The sequence below is a fragment of the Camarhynchus parvulus genome, chromosome 1A (assembly GCF_901933205.1).
Source record: "Camarhynchus parvulus chromosome 1A, STF_HiC, whole genome shotgun sequence".
Taxonomy (NCBI): Eukaryota; Metazoa; Chordata; class Aves; order Passeriformes; family Thraupidae; genus Camarhynchus; species Camarhynchus parvulus.
This window is the reverse complement of record NC_044586.1, coordinates 18,876,384-18,892,752: the sequence shown is the minus strand read 5'-3', so window position 1 is coordinate 18,892,752 and position 16,369 is coordinate 18,876,384. Positions and strand designations below refer to the sequence as shown.

Genomic DNA, 16,369 nt, shown 5'->3' with positions numbered 1-16,369 from the left:
ATAACTAATAGCTGCATTTAGAAACATAAAATGACAATTTTCTCATCCCACCCCTGCCCTAGACCTCAAATGATGTTAGTGTACCTTGCTGCTTTTTTTGTTTCTTCTGAGAGTCCTTCTTCTTTCACCAGCTCTTCAAAGTTAACAATATCTTCCAGATCAGGAACAAACCTGAAAATTTACTGTTTGTTAGGATTATGTTCAACTGTCTGTGTTCATTGAAGTATCTACCCTAATTTATAATTCACTTAATTTAACCTTCTGGGCTTGAACTACCTAGTTCAAGTTATGTCATTCATACCTGTCACACATTCTCATCCAAGCATTATTAACCTCATTTCTAAACACAGACACATCATCAGTTGTACTTCTGTTTTTATTGGGCTATCATCTCCTCCCTCTAGCACTGGATACCCTTTGTAACTCTTATGTTTGCTACTATTTGCCAACTAAGAAAACCAACTATTCCTTATTATGTAAAAGTTACTATGTTTTAATGACCTTTCATAAACACAGACAAAATCTGTACAGAAAAAGGTATGAAAGGAACGTGTTTTCCAAGTTCCTCAAGGTTTGTATTATTTTTCCTTAATGCATCCTTGAAATTATTTAACATCACAAATTGCTGGCTTATGGACTAATATCTTACTAATGTGTATCTTCTATTAACTCTTTTGCCATGTTTTTGCATAGAAATTGTTTTATTTTTAGTGATTTATGTCCATGACTGTACAGTGCTGAATCCCAGCACTGTCTTAAATGAAAGCATATAAATGGAGCTTTTCAAAATTGATGGGGAATAGGTAAGGGATTAGGGAAAATCAGCAAGAATGGAGAGCAAGGGGAAGAGAAGGAGCTAAGAGAAAAATGAACTATTTGTAGAACTACCTAATGGCACTACTGCAGCAGTGAAGTCCACCAGATCTTATCATTCGTACATAACCCAAAGCGTTGCCTTTAAAAACAAGAAAAAACAAAGAAGCAATTTATAATTACTTAAACACACACACACTCTGCGTAGCTCCTATAGGCTCTGAAATGTAAATTAAAGTTGCCATGTAGTTCTGGCACACAACTTGGCTCTGAAAGCTAAGTTATAGAAGTTAAATTGAACCCTGCTATCAAAAGTCTATGTAAAGAAATAAAACAAAAATGCATCATCAAGCAAGGTTTCGTCCACTTTAGTACAAACTCTTTCCTCTGGGCACATTAAACACTTGTAAGTTCAGATCAGTTCTGCACATTTACAGCATCAGTGGCTGAAAATATCATTCTCACATCGTGCATCACTCAAGGATACTTCAGCTGGATATATGGCCCATTTTTGAAATACACGAACTAAGCACTAGTAGGTTTTTACTAGGAAATACACTCAACATGGGTAAAAGTCAGCTCCATAACAAAGAAAAGAACTGAAAAGGGAACAGGAATCTATGCAAGCTATAACTGTATTTTAGATTAAGACATGTAAAGGCTATTTCTGTGTAATTAGGTGAGAGCATGTTCTTAGCATGGGATACAAGTGAACTACTTTCCATCTGAGTGGAAATAAATCTAGCTTTAGCCTCAGCTAAAAGGTCAGTTACTAGGTGATGAAGACCTCTTCCATTTAATAACATTTATAACATGTTAGACAGCATTTCATACCAATTTGACTTATGAGTTGTCTGAACTGGTCAAGATAGCTCTGGCCATCTGGAGTTATTCCAAGTTTTCTGATGCCACGGTTGAATTTATCTGCTCTTTCAAAGGGATACTGGAAAAAAAATTTAAAATTATTTGTAATAATTACCTACCCTTAGAAAAAAAGCTTTTCACCACATCAATAAAATTCTATTTGAAATGTAGTTCTACATCACATTTACAGCTTTGTTTTTTTATAAATTATAGACCTGCTTGTCTGTATTAGTTCCCAACAGTCATTTTACTAAGTCACTTCTGCAAGTTGAGGAGTTAAATAGCTTTACTCTGAAAAAGAAAGCATTCCTAAAACAAACAAGCACTGGACATGCAAAGAAGCTAGCAGTCTATTTTACTAAATACATTGTCTCTCTCATTTTTAAGACAGTTTTCTAGGATGGAAAACCAGACCCTCATTCCCAAATCCTGACATACTGGAATGAGTGCTGCATGATCAAAATTTTGGATTCCATTCAAGTAAGCTTATTATTCAAAACTGAAAACTGTTATGCATGAGTTGAACAAGAAGTTTAGAACCTCCAACAGACTACAACTCCATCAAATCATCCTTATGTCACTACGAAAATGATTTTAGCCAACTCCAGATTTACATAGCAGACAGAATGAAACAAAGCCATCCTGAATAAAGACATTGGTAACACTGCATTTTGCCAGGAGAAAAGCTGTCCCTTTGTCTGGGGATACACACTTGAATAATAGCAGGGTTATGGTTTGGTCACATGACAGTAGCACTTATTTTAGAAAATTACTCTTGAGCCTTCAAAAACTACTATACCTTGTGATCATTTTGATCCTTGACTTCCCTGAAGAATCTGATGTCTTTGATAAGTCTGGATTTGATATGTTCATCATACATGAACTGGCTAAAAATGTAAAACTTTTTCCTCAAGAACTGGTAAGTGAAATTTACCTAGAAGGCAAAAAGAAAAAAAAAGTTAAGAAAGTTAACCAAGTATAATAAAGACATCTAACATCCTGTTTCCACCACATGCCTGAGTAACTTCTAATGCAAGTTCTCAACTTACTTTAATTTCACTGTTTTAAAAGAATAAGGAAAAATGAATAAACATTCTCCTGGATGGCCTACTCTCTTCCAGTAAAGGACCAAGGAACAAGGTCAGTATTTCAGCTGATCCCCTGCCTTACACAGCCATTAGTTTATCTGGAATATCCTGTAACTGTCCTTTTGAAACAATACAAAGATCAAGTGGAAACAGGCAGACACGATCAACTTCCTCAGTCTGTAGAATCTGCATAACCTCCTGACACAACTTTTTTACTTCCTCAAAAAGTTATCTAAAGTACTTTCTTATCTCAATACTTCTCATGTCCGCCAAAACAATTTAACTCACCATCACAAGTGAGTAAATCTACATCACCAAAAAATAATGTGTGTAGCAGCACTTTTTGAGACAGTCCCCACTGTCCCACTCTCAGAAGAAAAGTGAAAGAAATAATCAAAACTTTTAGTAATTTCCACTTCTGAAATAATGACTTGAGTGGGTTCAGTATTTTAACAAATTAATTTTCTTTTTTTTTTTCCCTTTATTTCATAGAGCCAGAAGAATAGAAAAAAGGAAACAGCAACAAGGTAGAACTTAAGCAGCAGACTGGAAAGCGCTGACCTGAAAACATCTTTGTCACTGTATCCAAACTTGAGAATCCCAATGATAAATTCCTGCTGTAGCAGACACAATGCACGTCTTTGCATTTACCTTGCAAAGAGGCAAATACCTCTGGCTCGTTAAAATGGCCACCTACACCTCAGACATCATTAAAAGCTTCGTAATAGGAACTCTTTTTTCCAACTAGTGATCAGAGGTCTGTAGCTTTATTTTGCAAATTGAAAAGCTGGTATTCCTTAAGCATAACAATTACAAGAAGAACTTAAAAAATCAACATTGCATTTTTTCAAGATTTGCTTTAACTGCAGCAAAAGTATCTCTCTATTAAGTGTCAATAAGGAGAAAATCAGGCCATACTGTCCAGAACAGTCCAACCAGAACATCTATTTCTCCTTTGATGTGGTTTTAGATTGCTTCCTTAACATTTAGGTAACTGGAAGTGATAACACTCTCAAAACATTGTGATATTGATTTGTGCCACATCCAAGAACTCATTTGTTTTATTAATTCATGCAGAACATTATTACTGCATTATTAAAACTACATAACAAAATAAACTATTAGGAGATGCAAGGAGCAGGTTTTTGTGCACAATCACAAACAAATAACCCAACAGCAGCCATGCAAAAGATACTCACTGTTGTGTTCATGATTCCCGTTCCATGAGTTCGAATTGAGTTAGCGATGTGTCGGATATTGATGGTGTTTAAGTGTTTGTTATTACTTGTTCTTTCAATGAAGATCTGGGAGGCAGGGAGGGAAAATAAAGTTAAGTACTCAAAACTGGTTCTGTGATTAATTTTTGATCTAAATAGCCCATATCCTGAGAGCAGCTGATAACTGGTGATTTGGGAAAGAACCAAGAAAATCCAGCATGGCTACAATGAACTTCATCTAGTAAATTCTTCCAATTTCTACATAGCAGTGATTCAACAATTCTAAGGCAGATGTTGCACTAAAGACTCCCATATTTGAGATTATATCCTACATTAAGTAGTCTTAATTCTTTTGGCACCTGTTTGCACTTTTGACCCCACATATACCACAGCAATGAGTTCCACTACTGAATTATAAGTTATGAGAAAAAAGTACTTGTTTTCTTTCAGGAAGCTGCTCATTTTTTGTAATGGGCACCTCATTCTCACATTGTGAGAAACCCTAAAGGTTTGTTCCCTGTCCATGTTCACCATGTCATTCACTGCTTCATCTCTCCAATAACCCATTTTCAGATACACATTTTTCAAGCTCAAAAATCACAACATACTTAGTATGTTCTTATAGAGAATCCAATTATCCTTGCTGTATTCTGGCTTCCCTGGAAAGTTGAGATGCAGTGATCCTACTGGCAAAACATTTCTAAAATATGCTACACAACATTCTCCAAAACCAAGCCATAGCATCCCCCAAGATGTTTTTCTAGAGCACCAATACTATTTTATAGCCTCTCACTATGCATGTTCAGCCTGGGCTTTCTTTACACATACTACACTCTGCATTTCGCAATCCCTTCAAATTGGAGCCAAATGCCAGGAAAAGTGTGGGATATACCTTACCTGATTATTCAAATTGTAGAGGTAGCGGGATACAAAAACATGAATATTTCTCATGATTTCCAAAACATCCAGACCCTGAAACAATATTATTTATTGAGAATTACTATGATAAGACTTCTCAAGACCTCCTGACACACCTAACCACTAAGGTGCAGAAATACTATTTATGCAGTTATTTGAAGGTATTTTAGAAAGCAGGGTTTTTCTTTGCAAAATGAAGAACCTCTTAACAATTTTTGTTTGGTGTCTGAAAGATAACACTTAGAGGAGAAAAAAGCAGCTCAGCCCATGTTTTAATATTTGCACTCCTGCCTGTTTTTTTCCAGCTTCCCCTGAAAGTAAGGAATTCTCCAGCCTATTCCACAAGGTGTAATTAAACAATAAAAAATAAAAAATTGAGATGTATCTGTTTTCACATTCTAAAACATAGAATCTTGCCTTAGAGATTCCTCCAGACATATAGATGTCTACAGAGAAATGAGCAACTAGCTAATTATCAGTACTGTTGATCCAACCTATATAAAATACTGAGGTTTGCTATTTACAGTATAAATTTTACAACTGTTTACACTATTTCCCCTAAGGAGTCCTTTAATTATCATTGTACCTAGAGATGATGCTATTTAATTTATATGCCGTATTTCCAGTTGTGCCAGGGATTTCATCAGGCTTTTGAGGGTGGGGGTTTTTGAAGTGTGAGGTGTCTTTGTTTTGAAGTAAAGTTCATACCAGAATCAATGTTATGAAACCAATTTGTTGAATTGTTTAATTCTTTGTAACAATGTGCTGATCAAATATGGCCAAGAGAAAACCAAAACTGGAAACAGAAACTGATCTACAGCACCTCTGTGCCAAAAAAACAGCTGAAGTTCTTAGTTCTATGCAGTCTTTCAACTTAGGAAGACACAGCCATTATGAACATTAGAAATAAAGGGGCTGTATTTCTAAGAGCCTTCATCAATGTGCTAACCTAAATGAGGGAAAGAAGCAAACTGCCAAAAATATCCAAGATATTAAAACTCCAGAAGGAAAGTCTCCAGAACTACGCAATCTGTAGACCCTGAAACAGTGAATATCTTCACCATTAACTTGATGACTCTACAACTTTATTCTGAATGTCACCATGTTTAGCAGCTTTTAAGAGGTTCTAAATCACTCTCCTAGAATCTAATTCACAGGTGTCCCGAAGTCTTCCATCTCCAGCCTGTGAAATAGTTTCTCTTGATGATCACTAAGCAGAATCCACTGAAAAGCTAGCAATAAACCAGGGAGAAAGACCCACGAGTCAAAGGTCATTCCAGACTTGTAACAGTTGTCTTGGCAGCTTGCCAAACTGCTGACACTGAATTTTCAAGAACAGTCTCTGGTATTGCATGCTCAATTGATTTCATTACATTAAAAAAAATGAAAAATTGAAGTCCAACATAACATTAATGAATATCAGTGTGATCTCCAAAGGCAGATACAGATCCTGCCTCACAATTCAACCAGAAATTAAAGGTCACTTTTTCCAAACAGTTCTCTGCTCTTGGATACTTTCATTTCAGTGATTCAGTCCTACGACAGTGGAATGATTCAAATTCTATTCCTGCCCTGTGGGCACTGTACCTGCTCCAGAGTCTGGCTGGGAAGGTGAGCCTCAGTCATACTTAAACCATAGCGCTGGGTTGCCAAATTTCTCATCTCGCTGTAGGTGGCCCAGTCGTGAAGTGCTACGGTTGTTAAGTTGTAGAAGGTCTTGTCCAAATAATGAGTTACATAAGCTGTGAACACAAAAGATGAACTAAAATAATGCTACCTATTTAGTTAGGAAAGTGTGGAAAGAAGTGAAAAGATATACAAAGCCAAAGTATAAGAGATGAAAATAATAGAACCAAGCAAATGTATAACTCCTCACCTTTTATGTCAATGAACCGATTGAAAAAACGTATTGGGTTCAGAAAGAAGAAGTGAGCCAGGTCCTTCATACCAGCTCTGAAGGGGTTTCTGTCGTCTAGCTTCAGGTGAGTGTGAACTGATAAGCGCAGGTCCTTTTCTATCTCTTTACACAATTTGTCCAGCAAGTGCTATTCAAAAAAGTTAACAAACAAAAACAAAAGGAAAACCCACCAAAACACCAAACAAACACACAAACAAGTAACACACATACACAAAAAAAAGTCATGTTCAGTGTCCACTTACAATGCTCTGTTAGAAGAATCAACATTTCTCTCCACAGATATGTGTAAGACTGATTAAACTAGTGAAGAAAGCTTTGCTTTGGTAAGGCCACATCAGTCAAAGTGAATAAATACTTGGGAACCAGAAAGATATTGATTTCCTGTGTTCTTGTTCTAGTACAAATAGCAAGAAAAAACTACACAGCTCAGAAAACACAAAGGTTTACCTACCTAATGTCATTTTTTACATGCTTAAAACTTCCACATGCCAGTTTAACACAACTCAAGTATTCTCACTTCTCATTTTAACGGGAACTAAGCTTAGGCTATCTATCTAAATAGTAAGAACAAATTCAGTGAGGAAGAGTCATGCAATAAGAAATTTGGTCTGATTTTCTGAATAATACATAATGTTTTGTCTTGAACTAGTCAAATAAAAAGCATATTTCAAAGGTTAAAAACTAAGACTTGGGAAATCCAAATTTGCATTTTCTTTGTCAAACCTCCTTCCTAATTCTAGATAATAATTCAGTCAAGAGGGCATCTGTATTTGCAGACCCTTAACTACTAAAAGCCATGCATGGAAACTAAGAACAGTAGCATTTATTTTAGGCATTCATCCAAACAGAAGCTAATCTGAAAAAAAGTACTCCTCTGTCTGCACAGTCAAATCTATAACTGAGGTTTTGTAAATTTACATAATTTAGAGTGCAGTGTTTTCATGTTCCCAGCCAACACAGATACCATTAAACACGAGTCTTAACCAAAATAGTCAGTCAAACCAAACACTTTCCTATTTATTAAAACATTTCACACCAAAGTTCCTGTGCTATTTTTACAGATCATATCAGATTTGCTACAATAGATGCTAATCTGAGCTAAAGATATTTCAAGCACAGTGGTGTGTTTAATTCCCAACCACAAAAAATTACCTCATTGAGCACTTCCATGATTTCTTTGTCATAGCATTCCAGAAGCACCTCATAAGATTCCAAGTGTCTTGCATACATCATAGCAGGTACACAGTCCCGTAATGCACTAAACATATACTTATTAAAAAACACATATAATTATGTCAGATATGTCACCAGCACCTCAAACAGTGTTCAAGGCTATCAAAAATCAGAACCACTAGTCTTTCCATTTTCATTAAAAACTGACTTCATAAACCCTACTAAAGTGTCCTGTACTTAGTCTGAGGTATTATTTGCTACTGACTGGAAGATCCTAATCATTAGCTATTTCATCAGAAATTACTTGCACTTTATTCATTTCAATACTATACAACCCTGAAACAGACATTTGATTTTTATCAGGATTATCATGCCAAAGCCTGATTCACATCTGCAGAAAGCACACATTACTTCAACATGAGGAGAAGAGATGAGGGGTGGAAAAAACTACAGGACAACTATCTAACACAGAACCCCTGAACACAGTGATAAATGCTTTAGAAATATGTAACCACAAAGAGGAACAAAGACTTTCAATGTTCAAGTCCAGCTGGTGCTCATTTCAAATTAGAATGAAGAGAGAAACAAAGAGACATAGAGTTAACAATAGCAACCCAAGATATTTTAAAGAAATCTAATAGATTTAGAACAATTATTGCTTTTATATCCTCCAGAATGAGAAGAAATGTCTGACTCAGTAATAGTCAGGGATTTGATTTTTGAGCTTTTCATTTAAGAGCTTCAGTCTGAGGTTTATAATTTATTCATCTGAATCTGTCACAACAGTTGTAACATTATTACTTACATGTAGTCTAGCAGAATCCACTGCATTTTCATAGACATCATCTAAATAGATTGGAAAGACAGCTCGATGCCAGTATAAGAAACAACAGTCACATTGTGCTCGAACTCTGGAATAGAAGTTTAATTGTTAGACACAGATTTGGAAGAAACCGTTCTTCTAACATAGTGAGTATGTTTAAACTAAAGACAAGTGCATTTCAAGCCTAAGTTTTACACCATTACTTTAATGTTCCAGATGCACTGACCATCAGAAGAAAGTTCTTCATTAAAGAACTTATTTTTTCCACTAGCCTATTTATAAATAAAAGGTACTTGCTTTTGAGAAAAAGTTAACTCAGTCTCTGAAAGACTAAAATCTTACATTACAGCAAATTACTAAATAACTGTTTTCTTACAACATGCAATTAATAGCCTAGAGATCAAAGATATTTTCTAAATTTCTCCTGTAAGTCAAAGGAGAAACAGTCCTCTCCTGATAAATTCCTGGCATAAATGCAGACAGGTTGTATCTCATGAGTCAACCACTAAAGGTGTTTGTCTCTCCCCTAAAAACTGCATGGAATTCAGATATTCACCTGGCTTACAAGTGGCCAGTATGATGTAACTTGAGTGTGCACAGAAACTACAGCAGCAGTAAAACATGGTTCACATGTAAACTAGCAGCCCAATCTGCCAAACAGACTGATACTAACTCAGAAATTTTGGAGTTGGGTTAAGGGGAACACTTCAGATTATCATAAAACCAAGTCAACCAAGAAAGTCACAGAATTTCTAAACAATCAACAACCAGGTGAAATGTGACTTGTGCAGACAAGTGAGCTTCTGGCTTAACTCTGTAATTCTTTCTTTCCGTTCCTGGTCTAAAAAACATGCAAAAATCACCACCAGCATGCAGAGACCAGATTTTGCCATTCACACAGTGAGGATCCAGCTCCCCCGAGACACTATACTACCTTCTAGATACTGCTGTCACTGCTTACCTCTCTGTAAGTTCACTGATCAAGTCCAGTTTTTTCAGAACTAACTGAAGGGGAATAAGTTCTTCATCTTTAAATGTTTTCTGTAGAAATTAAGAAAAAAAACCACATGAGATTACAAGCTGATACTTTTTCATAAGACACTCCACCAAACAAATGAAGGGCTGGAACAATGATAGCACTTACCATCTGCGTTCCCACACTCAGCGCAAGGGAAACAATCAGTCGCCTCTGTTTTGTGCTTGGCCCATTGAGGGTGTTCTCAGCCAACACCAAAGCAGAGAGGACATCCAGGCGCTGCTCACTGTACTTTCTATCAGAAACCACCCTTTTCTTGATGACAAAAAGACACAGAAATTGAGAGAAAAGTTACCTAAGCCCAAAGGCAATAGCTTACTACTTCTTCCCAAAGCTTGTGGACTTGTAATAAATTGAGTATTTTCTGCAAACATGTTTTGTGAACAGAGTTAACTGAATCCAAACTCACTTACTCTGCCAATTCAGTGACATTACCTGTGTATACTCTTGGAATATGTGCAGCCAACATGAACATAGGTTAAGTCATACTAATGGATCCTTCTATTTACCAACATTTGCCTTTTAACATATTTTCTGATGAGCAGTCAAAACATCAAGACCTGTTCACACAAGTGTTTAATATCCTTCAGTGCAAAAGTTTTAACATATTTTTCTCAATTTAAAAATAATTGCAATGTAATTACAGCTATAATTTGAAATGTTTATGAAAGATACATATATATACACACAGAATGTTTAAAGATATACAATTTTTCTTAGTGACTTTGAAGTTTGGAAACTCCTCAGTTCAATTTATATATCTGTATATATTTTTTTATAGATACAACTGTTTTTTGCTTACCCTAGAAAATATAGAGATGCCAGATACATAAATTGAGATTACAGTCAAATAAAAAGGAAATTTCATAGCTGCACCCATAACAATAGCATACCACCTTTGTAACTCTGCTACTGAATGTGATGAAAGAATAAAACCAATGAGTAATACATCAGAACAGGCATACTCAAATCTCATTTTTCCCTTTGACCTGAACTCTGAAATTCAAGGTTTGACAAGCAAAAGAAACTATTTTATTCCACAGTGAAACAGAGAATTTATGCCCACAGAAGGCTCCTGTAAGCCATCACGTACTGCTACTTTGCCAAAAAGACAGATTTAAGTAACAGCCTGTTTGCTTAGACCTGCAACAGATTGCTTTATCAATGTGCATCAGAAAAGACGTAAGCAAAGGTCAGCTTGTGAAAATTCACAAGAAATAAAATCTAAAAAGAATACAAGAAGAAGATAACAAGAGATGCAGCAGCTTAGAGGAAGAGGGGAACCATTTTTAGTCAAAATACAGGTAATCATCTATGCTATACAGTTTTCTAGGAAAAAGCTTGGAATTACTGGAAAGCTTATATATCTCTGGATTACGATAGAGCATTACACTACACATGTAGAAAAAATACAAAAACAAAAACCATTTTTAAACTAAACTTAATAGTTTTAAAAATACTTAGGGAGATTAATTATTAGCACTTTGATTACATACCTTGGCCACAGAGATGGAGAGAAGAGCCTGATACTGCAGATGCTGAGTGATGTGCGTCACAGAGTCTGCCACAACCATGCTTCTTCGGTAAAACATATGTTCTATTGCCTGAAGTCAATCCCAAAACATGTTAGCTCATGTAGCTACCAAAATTGCTGCCTTAGGAATCTGGCTTTATGCTGTGTGACTCATCCACACTGCAAATACAGACTCTTTCAATTTTGTAACATGCTGTTACTAGTAGTTACAATTAACCCTTAGAAACCAAGAAAATAGAACTATTTAGGAGCATAAAAAAGTTTCAGGACTGATTTAAGTTTTGTTTTTAGGTTTGGGATTTTTTTTTTCAGTTTTGTTCACCACTGCTTTCTGAAGTTACCATGAAAAAGAATATCTTCTTTTTGGAAAATCTACCAGGAGAAATGTGAAGCGCCACATCTGGGGAGGAACAATCTCCCATACATGAATATATACCAGTAATCACCCAACTGGAAAGTAGCTTGGAAGGAAAGAGCCTGGGGGGTCCTGGCAAACAGCAGGTTGAGTGCAAGGCAGCAATGTGCCCCTGTCCCAAAGAAGGCCAACAGTAGCTTTGGTTCCACTGGACAACACATTGCTGGCAGCTCGAAGGAGGTGACCCTTCCCCCTGTTCAGCACTGGTGAGGCCACATCTGGAGTCCTGGGTCCAGTTCTGGGCTCCTCAGTACAAGAGAGACATGGACACACTGGAGAGAGTCGAGCCAAGGGCCATAAAGGTAATTCACAGACTCGAGCACCTCAAATGTGAGGAAAGGCTGGGAGAGCTGGGACTGTTCAGCCAGAGAAGAAAAGACTTGGAAGGGGATCTTGTCATTGTACATAAATACCTGGAGGGAGGGTGCAAAGAAGATGGAGCCAGGCTCTTGTCAGATGTGCTTAGTGACAGAACAAGGGGCAATGAGCACAAACTGAAACACAGGAGTTTCCCTCTGAACATCAGAAAACACTTTCTTACTATGAGGATAACCAAGCACTGTCACAGTCTGATTGGCCAGAAAGGTTGTGGAGTCTCCACCTTTGCAGATATTCAAAAGTCATCTGGAGACACAGTTCTGGACAACTGGCTCTACATGTCTGCTTGAGAAGGGAAAGGCTGGACCAATGATCTCCAGAGATACCCTCCAACCTCAAACATTCTGTGACATCAACTAAGGAAGCCAGTTAGAAGCTAAAAAAAAAAACAAACAAAGAAACAAACCAACTCACTCCTAGCCTCCCTAATCTATTCTCTAACCAAACCACGCTCAAACAAGAGGTCATGCAAGCAAAAACACTTCCCATCACACTTTTTTTTAATATGGGATGTTTGGTCAATGTTCTCTGTAATTCCTACGTGAAAGAAATAATTTTCATCCAGTGACCTACCTTCAGAAGCTCCACAAGTCTGCACAAGGCTTTTACTGAGGTTTTGGTCATAGGTTTTTGCATTGACATGTAAAGATTCATTGTTGTTTTAATGATGGTGCTAAGACTGTATGCATAAAGAAAACCCTAAAAATAAAATGAATACAAGGGGAAGAAAAATTAAAAATCAGTTTTTCCACATGTCAGTAAAGTAAGCAAGTGCTCTCTGTTCCATCCCATACATGACAGCTAATCTTTGCCTTTGCACAACAGAGAGCCTACCAGTCCACTAATCAAGCCTGGGATACCAAAGCTGAATGAGACCCTTTTATTAGCAGACACCATGAAACTGCCTATGACTCATTAGATCAGCTGATTAACATCTTCTAAAGCCATTCCAATTAAACACAGTTTAGTGAGTCAAATAATCACAGAGCCTCAAAGGTCTAATAGCTTCAGTCTATTGTAAACCAACCCATCAAACAATTTCTATCTCTCTAAGAAATATCCCATCACAAAAACAATCTAAACCTTCCAGATTCTGTGGAACAAATACACTGACAGTATTTAGACAGTTTTACACTTTCTAAATAGAGATGTCCATCCCACAATAAAGATACCAATCATTTCTACATCAATACATGCTAAGCTTTAAAATGTTGATTATATACAACAAGACAAACAATTATTAAACTTACTTCAAAGAAGAAGTAGTAACAAAAAAACAAAACTAAAAAGGGAACTAGGAAAATACAGTAAGTGGTGTGGGAAACTCAATTCAGTATGAAGCAAATTTTTAAGTCCACTGCAACTAATTCAAATGTAAAAAACACAGATCCTGGTACATGCCTATCTTTAGCTAAAGGAGACTCAAGATCATGCCACTTTCACACACCTATTCTCATCAAATTTCTGTCAGAATGATAGATACTTTAAAACCTAGCAAAAAATAATTTAAGAAATAAGATGCATCTTATATTAAGATTACATGCTGTTTGTAGGCCAAAATACCCCAGCTGTCTTGGAAGGTAGTAAGATTCTTACAAAGTATCATCACGAGGCAAAGCACAATGAAACAACACAAAACCTTTACGGGGAGTATGTACTGTCCTAGATAAAACTAAATAGACACTGGTTCAGTCCACTGTAAGTACCTCATGACTCAAAAGGAAAGAAGCCCAAAACCTTTACTACAGAGAAGATTAAGCTTTCTTGATTTTCTGTGTCGAGAAAAATCCAAAATTCTAGCTACTGAATATTTAGTCAGATTCCCTCTCCCCACATTCTTTATCAAAAGACCTTATACAGATATTCTTGGAAGAGTACTGGGCATTATAAGCTTTATAAGAATTCCAAAACCATGAAATTACACACCAGTGATCACAGAGCTCCTGTGATTTCTTTTTATGTTCAACAACTTGTACAAGTTTGCTGCATCACCACATTAAAAGATTGCACACCTGGATGAAGACATTGCAGCGGTTAGAAAGATCTTCAGAAAACTTTGTTGTGCGCTGCTCCTTGGACAAGATAGATTCCATTTTTGTCATCCACGAGCTCACAAAAACATAATATGACTGCATATCTCTGGGGAAGGAAACAGAGAATGTTGCTCACTTCAAATAAGAAGATTATGAAGATTTTCTTATTTCTTTCCAAACTTTTCCCTTGCAAGGGAAATATTTTAAACCTTCAGTCCCCAAAATAACTCACCTTCCCTAAAGTATCAGAACCCTATACTCATTTACATTTAAGTTCTCTAGAGGTAAGGATTAGTTAGTCCGCCAATTATGTCGGACTAATGAAAAAAACCCCATCTACTTTTCAAGAAAACACATGGCCCTGTTAGCAGTGCGTATACCACACTTCCTTAAATTAAAAGGCTACATAAAACTGTTTGAAAATGCTTTTAAACACTAGACAGAAAAGTCCAAGACTAGTGCTACTTTTTTTCACCCCAGTTCGAATTTTTGTTGCTTACACACACACATACACACAAACAAATACAACTTGTCATTACATCAATGCCAGACTGGACTGTTCTTAAGTATCATAATTCCACAGAAGTTCATCTGTGTGAATTACACTAGTTTTAATAAATGGTTAAGTAGAGTTAAATAGAGAATTGTGACACTGTAATATAACTTCTTCCAGCAGTTGTAGCAGAAAAGTATTTAGGTCATTGATGCCGTTACCAAAAATGACACTTTTAAAAAGAGTCCTCATATTTAGGGAACAGTCCAATTATCAAAGACAGTGCAAGGATTTGTAAACAAGCAAGAAAAAGTTATTTGCACAATTCAAATCAGCAGATGCAAAACCTGGATTTTATTAAAATATCCTCAAAATTGTGTGTAAAAAGTAGGGCAACAAAACTGTGGAAGGAGCATAAGGCCTGCAAGGGAGCTGAGGGTGTTCAGCCTGGAGAAAAGGAGACCCAGGGAGACCTCACTGCTCTCTACAACTCCCTGAAAGCAGATTTTTGTGAGGTGGGGTCTGGTCTCTTCTCCCAAGTAACAAATGACAGGCCAAGAGAAAACTGCACAAGAGGAGGTTGAGATGGAAGATCAGGAAAATTTCTTCATCAAACGGGCTATCTAACACTGGAACAGGCTGTCCAGGGAAGGGGTTGGGTCACCATTGCTGGAGGTATCTAAAAGATATGCACATGTGGGCCCTGGGGACATGGTTTAGTGGTGAACTTGGCACTGCTGAGTTATAACTGGTGATCCTTCAGGCTTCTCCAAGTTAAATGATTCTATGTTTCTATGAAATGTATATGAATACCAAGATGTTTTCTGAACTTCTTCTTAATCTTAAGACTTGTACCACTGCCCAAGACCAGAAGCAAAGCAGCAGTGCAATTATGCCCTACCTAGGAATTAAAGCCCAGGAAAAAATCAGGGCTAGGAAAAAGTGGATTGAAAAAAACAGGTCGGAATTGAAAATAATCTGAGACACAGACCTGCTTTTTTCCCCTTCCCTTCTCTGCCTCCAAGTCAGTTCTTCCAAGCCAGCTTGCTTATCGGAAGACAACATGCAAAACCTAAGTTTTTATTGCCATTCCACAGACCCCAGTTTCCACTTTCTTGTTTTGTTCTCAAACATACAAACCTGAGTCCTGTTATCTTCCTATGCAGGACACTTGTTCTTAAGACTAACAGCTAAAAATATTCCATCTCATCTTTAAGCATATTTTAGAAGATAATGAAGTGAGCTGCACACTACATGCAGAACACAAAACAAGGGAGGTTTTCTTCAAAAACAGATAATTTCAAAGACCATTAAACAAGCAATAAAAAAGTCACAAAGAAAGAAAACCTTGCAAAGAAAGTATCATCTCAAGCAGAGGAAAGCTCCACTATCAGCCTACTAGCAACTCACCTCCATAAACACATAGAAAGCAGAGAGCCCTAATAGAAAACAAAGCAGCCCAGGTTACCAGACACTAGTTTAAAAAACAAAAGGGAATTTGAAAATATGGAAACAGAAGTAACTGAAACAAATATTTAGAGCTGCTAGGAACATTGTTATTTTGGTGTAATAATACATATTTTTCTGAAAGCATGACATGAAAAGCAGCTTAGTTTTGACCAAAATTTTTGCAGCAACCCTAACACACACACTGCTGCAGTGAAGT

The 16,369-nt window shown here is 36.7% G+C and overlaps 1 protein-coding gene across 4 annotated transcripts in view; it reads right to left on the bottom strand.

Moving 5' to 3' along the window:
- WASHC4 (WASH complex subunit 4) overlaps nucleotides 1-16,369 on the bottom strand; it is a 50,932-nt gene that overhangs the window by 20,285 nt on the left and 14,278 nt on the right. For all 4 annotated transcript variants that reach the window (XM_030961115.1, XM_030961114.1, XM_030961112.1 and 1 more), the window contains exons 14-28: nucleotides 14,190-14,316; nucleotides 12,751-12,876; nucleotides 11,347-11,454; nucleotides 9,959-10,105; nucleotides 9,776-9,855; nucleotides 8,797-8,902; nucleotides 7,971-8,087; nucleotides 6,777-6,945; nucleotides 6,488-6,642; nucleotides 4,880-4,954; nucleotides 3,965-4,069; nucleotides 2,477-2,611; nucleotides 1,648-1,756; nucleotides 889-955; nucleotides 85-171 (exon numbers count right to left, since the gene is read on the bottom strand). In XM_030961115.1, coding sequence (XP_030816975.1) covers nucleotides 85-171; nucleotides 889-955; nucleotides 1,648-1,756; nucleotides 2,477-2,611; nucleotides 3,965-4,069; nucleotides 4,880-4,954; nucleotides 6,488-6,642; nucleotides 6,777-6,945; nucleotides 7,971-8,087; nucleotides 8,797-8,902; nucleotides 9,776-9,855; nucleotides 9,959-10,105; nucleotides 11,347-11,454; nucleotides 12,751-12,876; nucleotides 14,190-14,316 — 1,713 coding nt within the window. The remainder of the gene's footprint in view (nucleotides 1-84; nucleotides 172-888; nucleotides 956-1,647; nucleotides 1,757-2,476; nucleotides 2,612-3,964; nucleotides 4,070-4,879; nucleotides 4,955-6,487; nucleotides 6,643-6,776; nucleotides 6,946-7,970; nucleotides 8,088-8,796; nucleotides 8,903-9,775; nucleotides 9,856-9,958; nucleotides 10,106-11,346; nucleotides 11,455-12,750; nucleotides 12,877-14,189; nucleotides 14,317-16,369) is intronic.